The sequence below is a fragment of the Pogona vitticeps genome, chromosome 4 (assembly GCF_051106095.1).
Source record: "Pogona vitticeps strain Pit_001003342236 chromosome 4, PviZW2.1, whole genome shotgun sequence".
NCBI classification, from domain to species: domain Eukaryota; kingdom Metazoa; phylum Chordata; class Lepidosauria; order Squamata; family Agamidae; genus Pogona; species Pogona vitticeps.
The window spans coordinates 133,453,820-133,463,052 of NC_135786.1; the positions used below are offsets into that span (position 1 = coordinate 133,453,820).

Sequence of the window (9,233 nt, forward strand, 5' to 3'; positions counted from 1 at the left end):
AATCAGAATACCATTTGGAGAATGTATAAAATGTATACAGCATTAAGGAAGTATAAGATACAATACAACATAAGATTCTAAAATACAATTGAAATAAAGTCTATAAAATCTATAACTGGTACTGTACATCCAGAGCGTTCATGGTATAGATACAGTGGAGATACAATATTGTTACAGCTACATTGTGAACAAGATGTTAGTACATAAGAGAGATTCTCAAGTTTATTGATACAGTTGATAGTAATAGCTCTGTTAAAATACAGTATCATTATCTCCCCCTATCAATGAAATGGCTAAAAAATCTTGTAAATAAATAAATAAAACAAAATCAATATCTCTGAATACCAGATGCTGACAACAAACAGCAGGGAAAAGCCATTGCTTTCATTCTGTAAGAGGCAGTGTTGGGAAGAGAGCACAGGGCTAAATGGATTGTGTCTGATCCTGCAAGTTAATTTGTACCTTCTAAAGGGAGCGGGATGGCAAGATTAATTCCTGGGCTGGTATAAAGAGCTTTAGTTCACTTTATCACAATGACATATGCCTGAAAAGTGCTTTGTTGCTAGAAAATAAAATGACCTACTTGGGATTCAGTGCCCAAACAGATTTGCCATGAAGTTTCTCTTGTAAGTGGAGCAGCTGAGATTGCAAGAGCAGGAGGCCTTTCCTTTCCTCTGTTCATTTTGTGCAGGTGTCTGAATTCCATTTGCTGGGCATCCACAGCAAGAGAGGACTGTGGAAAGCTTGTGGCCTTTCCATCATTATCATGTTGGCAAATTGTGCCTTTCGATCACTTCTAGGGGTAGGATTAGCATTCTGAGGTGCAGTTTTTCAGGGTGTTTGGAGTTCAGATGGCTGGGAGTTTGTAAGTACAGTGGTGCCTCACTTTACAATCACTCCATTTAACGACAAAATCGCATTACGATGAACTTTTTGCGATTGCTTTTGCAATCGCTTTACGATGTTTCCTATGAGGGAATTTTGCTTTGCGATGATCGGTTCCCTGCTTCGGGAACCGATTCTTCGCAAAACAATGATTTTCGGACAGTTGATCAGCGGTTTCAAAATGGCCACCGGGTAAACAAAATGGCCCCCCGCTGTTTTCTGGGACAGATTCCTCGCTTCATAGGCAGCAAAAATGGCCGCCCTATGGAGGATCTTCACTGGACGGTGAGTTTCCAGCCTATCGGAACACATTAAACAGGTTTTAATGCATTTCTATGGGCTTTTTAATTTCACTTTATGACATTTTCGTTCTACAGCGATTTCGCTGGAACAAATTAACGTTGTAATGCGAGGCACCACTGTATTCTAAATTGTGCCAGTATATGAGATCATAATATGTAAATCTACCAGCTTCATGGGTTGCCAGGATCATTCTGGACTTAGTTCCCACTGCTGGGTATCATTAAAAAAGTCTTAAATGTCCTGAGAGAAGAACATCTCAAGAATCACTTCACCTCCCTGGTCTGAGCCTTATGTTCTACATTTGAGGCTTTATGTTCTACTTCAGTGATTTGCACAGAGGCATCTGAAACTTCCCAAGAGAGGCATATTAGGTCGTATTACAGCTCACTTTTTTGTGAGCATCAAGTAATACTCAGCAGTATCCTACTACCTAATGCCCGTGTCTAAGTCTATCAGTGTAAATCTCAGCAGCAGATTGCCACTAGTTAGCAAGTAAGTATATGCATTTTTGTCACACGCTAGTTGTGTAACTACACACAGGACAACAAATGCTTATGCTGACTTCTCAATTAACCTCAATTCAATGCTGAAATTTATACTGATGGATTTGTACCAGCTTAATTCTCCAGTTGGATTATGGCTTCTGTTTTATTCCAGTGGGGTTTTTGTCAACTACTGCTTTAAATATACTTATGACTGGTGCTGTTTTTTTCCTCTGGCCAAAGTAATATTGTGAAATACTGTGCAAATGATTGCTGCAGTTTTCCAATCATCTCTCATTTCTGCAGATGTGCAACCAATTGTGTGACCCAAGTGTGCAACAGGCAGCTGCACATTGCTTATACAATTGCTGGTTTATGCTACACAACCGCTACAAGTCTGTTTTTTGTTTTTCAGATTAATTGATATTTTATTGTTTCAAGTACTTTAGATTATTATCTAATTGATATTTTAAGAACTGCATAAATCATTGATTATTTTTATGGAAAGTAAATAATACATAAACACACGGACTGAAAACAACCTACTGCTGAAAGTATTACTTTTGTCAAAAATCAACAGTGATACTTTGAAGAAAATAATGCTCAGTAGTGCTCTGATCTCAAGGCAATTCCACATAATGTTCTTATTTAATTTCTGCCTTTGAGATTACAGTTTTAATTTGGTTAGGGATTGTAGCTCATTTTAGTTTTAACATAGCTCGCTAGATACAAAATGATAACCGACATCTTACAGCATTTATTTTAACTTTTCAGATCCGTTTGAACAGCCGAGGGCTTATTTATTCTGTGGGCCTGCTGTTGGCATCGGTTTTTTTCACCGTAAGTATCTGGGTCATTGTAGCCTGTTTTTCCACTTTACACAAATTAACATTATATTTATAACTTGCCTGTGAACTCATGGCAGTGTACATGCCTCTCCTCTACCTCAGTGTCCTCCATTTTGCCCATCTTCTTCCTTCCTACATTTCCTCCAATTGAGCTCAAGATGGCAGACATGACTCTCCCATGTCATCTTTATCACCACCTAGGCCAGGCTGAGAGATAAAGTGGCTGGCCCAGGTTCACCCAGTGACTGTCCTGTCTTGGGATTTTTACTGGAGCCCCCAAATACTACTCAAACATAGCCTTTAAGATATTCAGAAATGGTGAAAATCAAACAGTGCTCCGATTGATGTTGACTTGTATTAAAACTGGACTGTGGAACAAAATGTGGGATAAGATAGATGACAGAGTGAGTGACAGGCAGGACTTATTGAAGATTTGCATCATTTAAAGAGTCTGGGCCAAAGAGGAGCTATAGGCAGAAGATGTGGTAAGGTATTAATAGGAGGGGATTATAAAATATTTCTAGGATGCGTCATCTGATTTCGCTCAGAAAGCCTAGTTAACATACCCTTAGAGGCAGAGCTCCCTTAAGAGGCAAAAAATATGGGGAAATGCTCTTTACACTGGCAGAATGTAATGATCTGCCATCAGTAGCTCTGTGTGATCTTCTCTTTGCTGTTGCACAAACATGAGATAACCCGATGGAATGAACACTAGTGTGGCAAGATAATAAGTACCTCTTTGCACAAGCTTGGAAACTGTACAACTGCACATGCAGTGCAGCATTGTGCAAATGGAAGGAATTATGAGTATTCTTGCCCTGCTTTTTTATTCTAATAGAAGCTTTTCTTAGTTGGCATTTGCCAAATTAGCCTCTTTTTTTGCTTTGCAATCAGTTAACTGGGAGAAAGCAAAGCTTTATCTGTATGTTTGACGACTTGGACATGGAGTGCTGAAAGATTTGCATGTTTGGAGGGATAGCATTGTAAGAGGAGGAAGCATGGATTTGCCTTCATTGTGATCTGGCCTAGATAGTTCCTTAGTTTTCAGTCATCTCTGTTTCTGGATGTCCGCATGTAATCTTTATACTGTATGCACTTCTAGGAAATGCATTTTACATGCACTTTTTCCTCCCGTTCCTCTTTCTCTCTATCTCTCTTTCTCTCTCTGTAGGTGTTTGGTGTCCACTTGAACAAATGGAAACTAGATAAGAAGCTGGGGTGTGTGTGCCTTTCTCTCTATGGCATATTCTTGTGTTTCTCCATCATGACGGAGTTTAACGTCTTCACTTTTGTGAATTTGCCTATGTGCAGAGATCACTGATCATGGGAGCAGACTGCTGTGAGGCAGCGTCCTCCTTTACCTGTGCAATATGGAACATGGTTGGTGGCATCTTCAAGCAGCGTGGGGTGCCCAATGAAGGCCATGAAGTACACCTCCTCACTGGTCATCAGTTACTCTTCCTGTCTGGGTTTATTCTCTTTTCTAAGCCACCCCTTCACACATACAAACATGCACCTGGAGACCTCCTGCATTGATGTGAAGTTTTACAAACTGAGATACTCTGAACAGAGGTTGGCATGGCAGTCTAAATCAACTTATTTCTACCTGGCACTGAGCCAGAGAAAATATTCTTCTTTTTTTAACTTATTTGATCAAAGACTAAACTAATTTATGAACTGAGACTATAGCTAGAATACAAAGAAGAGGGTATATTGCGTTGGGATGAAAAGAGAAGGAATCCATTTTACTCCTCTTTTTTCGGGACAGGCTGTCTTGCAGCTACTTACCTTTCTAGAACTCCACTTCAAGCAGCACTGTGGGAGCTGAGTTCCAGGTACTTATCAATAGGAGTGGACCTTGTACTTTTTCAGAGAGAATATGGCAGCAGTGCAAAGTGGCTTCTTTACAAGAAGTAATGTATCACTCAGTAATGTGTAACTGAATGCACACGATCGTGTTGAACACTGCTGCCACTTTATTCTTAACAACAGAATTTTATTGCTAATTTGTTCATTGTATTTCCAAGCAATAGTTTTAGGCCTACGAGCCCTAGAAGGTTAATGAGGTGGAGTCCTGTTTTTTTTTTTAACTATTAGTAATTTGAAATTGAAATGCAGTGTCAGAGACAAAGTCTGGACTGCATTGACCTCTTGTGGTTTCTTAATATTTATAGTTACCCCAGCACTTTTAAGATTGAAAAGTGCTTCCTGACCCTTATCTTCTTTGCCGCAGCAACCATCCTGTGAGGTAAGTCTCTAACATTCCCACACAGAATATATTTTAAATGGGGAGAGTGAAGCTGAGAGAAAATAATGTGCCAAAGGCCAGTGCATATATCCAGGACTGCGCAAAGGTTTGAACCAAAATAGTTGGGGGGGTGTTCCTAAGTCAAAACTCAGCTTACTAAACCCTCAGACAGGCTCTTCATGTACTGGAGATTGGGAAAGGGGGAGGGGTGTGTAAAGTAACCTTATTAATTGGGAAGGGAATATAAGCACATGGCACACAATTTTGAAAAAATAGGCATAGACACTGGTTTTCTGAAAGGCATATTTTGCACAGATATTATTGCTGCGGTTGTCATTTGCCACTCTGTAAAGAATACACTGGACCTGGGTAGATTTCCACCCCCTCTTACAAACTTGTCTGTCTTATCCAACTGGTAAGTTTTCCCATGGAAGTTCCAGTGGATTGTGTCCTCTTCCTGATACAAAATGGCTCAGAATTTGTCCTAAGTCCTCTTGGAGTTTGGAGACAGGGGAAATGGCACTTTCAGAATTATGGACTGGGTAGCTGTGGTGGTTATGAATGATTTGTCATTTGGTGCCCCTTTGGTTCTGCTGTATATGGTATCGTTTGTTTTTAACTTTTGCAAATGCATCACATTTCAGGAGAGAGAGCCATCACTTTCATAGTAATCCAAAATGTGCAATCCTGATTGTCATCATTACACAAGGCAGGGGTCTTTTGAGCCATACTTGGTATGTACATTTTGTTCATAATGAGGGACTTCTTGCTAGGCAAACCACAGAAGTGTATTTTGTTTGATGGTTGTTGTGGGTTTTTCGGGCTCTTTGGCCGTGTTCTGAAGGTTGTTCTTCCTAACGTTTCGCCAATCTCTGTGGCCGGCATCTTCAGAGGACAGGAGTCAGAACTCTGTGCTCTGGTGTATTTTGTTTGTTACCTGTGAAGACCATTATCAGCAGAGAATCAGCAAGCCTCCCTCAAAACACACTTCTGAGCCCATCATTTTGCACTTTTCCATTTTATTATTTCAAAATGAATTTTCTTTAAATAGTGTGAAATAAAATTTTCTAATTCACAATTTCCCTTTATCACAGCATCTTGCTTTCTCTCATGATTTCTGCAGTACACACTCAGTTGTTGCTGGTGTTTTTCTTGTACCTTTGGTCAGCTAAATATATGACTGGTTTGTGACCAGCTTGGTTGGGTAAATGTATTAATGCATGGATATAGTTTAGTAGAGGATAGAAAAGGCACCTTGCCATCAACCCTATCTATCTATCTATCTATCTATCTGTCTGTCTATCTCCTTCTCTTTGGATTTAACCTTGAGCATTTGGGAACCTGTGAGAGTGGCCAAGCATTCTGAGACACATTTAGGACACACACTAGATTCATGCCATTAGGACTTTCAGGTCTACAATGCAAATCTCCCTTAAAAGAGACCCAGAACTCTTTTGTAAAGTACATGATCAACAGTGAAAATAACTGTTTATTTCATGGGCTTCATCCACCATTACTGATCTTCTCCAGGAGGACTATGCTCTTGAGAAACACTGAAGTTTCCTAGAACATACTTTGAAATATATTGAATATGACATCATTCTTACATCTTCTCAGTAATGTTTTTAATTATATCAATTATGAGGGCCATTCAGTACACTTCCTTTAGTCATGTAATTTTAGCACCAATCAATACATTTAAAAAAAAAAAGCTGCTTGATTATTCCTTTCTTGATTGCACAATATACCATATTTGGAAAACCAATTCACATGAGGATCTGATAAATCAGAGTCTCTTTTAAGGATTTGTTGGGCAGCTCCAATGGAGCCGGTTGGATTTATTTCTGTGAAATAGCCTTTATCTACCCCATGGTATAACAGCGTATTAATTGAACTAAAGGGACCTTTCATGTTGGAGGGTATTAAATATTAGGAGTTATGTAGCATTGAATATGCATTGCCAGCATGGCTTGTCTAAGTTATGAAAGCCGTCCATGAAACTGAGCTGGTTTGATTCGAGTTGGGCTGTGAGAATATGGGTTATCAATCTGAGACCGTGGATGGCCCTCTGTAGTAAGATCCAGAACATGTGTTCTACAGTCCAGCATCACTTAATGTCAATTGCTAGAGCTAGAGCTGAAGGATAGTAAAAAAGAAAAATTGGCTATAGATTGGGGAATAATGCAGAAGTATGGAATATTTTTATTTTGCAGGCAAATCCCAATATTTCTTACTGCCAGCTAATTACATTCTTCATAGATACATAACAGCATCCCTCTCTGTGGGTGAAGAAGATGTTTCGGTTTAAACACACTTAACCCCAGAGTGTTCATCAAGCTACACTCTAGCCTTAGCCCCTGGCCAGCAATGGGAAAAACAACTTTTCCCCATCTCCGCTGACAACAATGTGAGACACAGTTCACAGAAGTGTCTGTATCCTGATAATAAGATTGCTTCAAACTGCATCACTCATGTTGGGTTCACATCCTGGAAGCAGAGATCATACAGCTAGAATTATAGCAGACTAAATAGCTGGTGAAGTAGCCCAGCAACAAATGTTTAGCCTTCCAAGGATCCACTCAGCCTACATTCTGAATAGGTTGATATAGTTATCATAGGACACTGCTAGTACAGACAGATAATGGGAAGACCCAAATGCCACCACATCCTAACAATATTGAGACCAGTGAGGAAACACACATAAATATTTATAAGGTGGTAGCTGACAGTGATGCACAGTTATTGGGGTAACTTAATGTGTGCACAGCTTGGTAACGTGATAGTATGTTTTCTCCTGTCAAGTTCTGTACAGCTTTCATGTCACTTTCCCTGCTTCTTCATTTCAGGGGCTGTAGTTTAGGAAATGTTCTTATTTGGTAGAACAGGAGAGATTACCAACTTAATGAGTAGTACATGCTCACTGTGGTGAATTACCATTTGGTGCAAGATGGCCTGTATCATCCATTGTTTGGGACAGAATTTTGAGATTGGTACTCATTCATAAGTCTCATTGAAATCAATGGAATTTATATAGCACAGAAAAAAATGTATTTTCAATTTCATTAGCATTATTTATGGATCATTCTTCTGTTTGTCATAAGTTTTCTACAGCCTCTTTCTCTTTTTGCTTTTTCCTTTTCCTTAGAGTAAGCGTAGCATACTTGTTTTAATGTCAATTGCAAGTGTTTTCTTGGTGAGCAGGTTTCTTTTGTTTCCAAGCTAAAACTAATGAAGTAATCTTCCAAACCAAGTTGTGAGCTATTTGATGCAAAAATGGTTTCTCAAATTAACTTTGAAGTATTGGATGGCCCTGCTAACAGCACTAGACAGAAAAGCAGGCAAGTAGCCATCATCCCTGCAAACAGAAACATTTTCATAGTTTTGCTCTTAATTATCATTTGAAACTATTGAACAACCCAGCTTTTGAAATATATCTTGCAATGCTTTTCTGGGGGTGGGGAGATAAAATCCAACCTGGAACTATTATTTGTTTATATTGAACAACAGAGTCTGCTCTCATCCCCTTGAATGTAGTTAACAAGATTTCACAGAGTGATCAAAAGCCAGTGTTTGCTACTACCAAAGAGGATCTGCCTTTGCAGTGATAGGAGATTTTAAGAAATAGGTAATTACATATAGAATTTTAAACAAATGATTGTCTAAGGTTTGATTTGTTTAAGTTTTCTTGTGAATGTACACAGAGAGGGAGAATGAGATAAATAGATGATAGATGAAGGAGAGCTTTTTTTGATAAATGAAATAGAAGTGCCTAATTGGAGCATGTGTGTGTTTAGTCGTTTAGTCGTGTCCAACTCTTTGTGACCCCATGGACCAGAGCACGCCAGGCCCTCCTGTCTTCATTTGGAGTATATAAACTGCTAAGAAAGATTATTGAAGATTTTCTTCAATCACACTCTATTTTAGGAACTAGCAAATGAGTATTCTGCTGTGATGCCACATTGACCCAAGCCATTGTTCTGGGAGAACGATGTGGAATGAACCTCCTCTTTCAGCCATAGTTACTGTTACCAAAGGTAACATGGCCCCGAATCAGAGCTGACAAAGACATAATCCACAGTCCTGCCTAGAAGTCATGCAAAATCAAATGGACTAGTTCCTTGGGCATTTTCTTGATGCTCAGAGAATTGAGACACACTGGGTACAAAGCACTGTTCTGGAATAAGGCTGTGCCATCACTTGTTGCGATGCATCAGGGCTGTGCTTCTCATTAACTTAGGGCCCCAAAAGTTCTTTGGGCACGGCTCACAGAAGACCTAGCTAGCACAACCAGTGGACAGAGCTTCTGGGAGTTATCATTTTTGGCCATATATGGCTGAAGGTTTGATAACCACTGTGTTAAGGCCTAGGAGTCTCAAATCCTTCTGTGAAGTTTGCACTAGAGCGAGCTACTGCCTGTTTGGAGTGAAATACCTTGGCAGTCTTGTCTGAAGTCACTTGCAGCCTAAT

General features: G+C 39.5%; 1 protein-coding gene across 2 annotated transcripts in view; it reads left to right on the forward strand.

The window, feature by feature from the left end:
- SLC24A3 (solute carrier family 24 member 3) overlaps positions 1–8,595 on the forward strand; it is a 226,470-nt gene extending 217,875 nt beyond the window's left edge. For both annotated transcript variants that reach the window (XM_078392558.1, XM_072998426.2), the window contains exons 16-17: positions 2,445–2,510; positions 3,690–8,595. In XM_078392558.1, coding sequence (XP_078248684.1) covers positions 2,445–2,510; positions 3,690–3,839 — 216 coding nt within the window. In that variant the 3' untranslated portion in view covers positions 3,840–8,595. The remainder of the gene's footprint in view (positions 1–2,444; positions 2,511–3,689) is intronic.
- Positions 8,596–9,233: the final 638 nt, after the last annotated feature.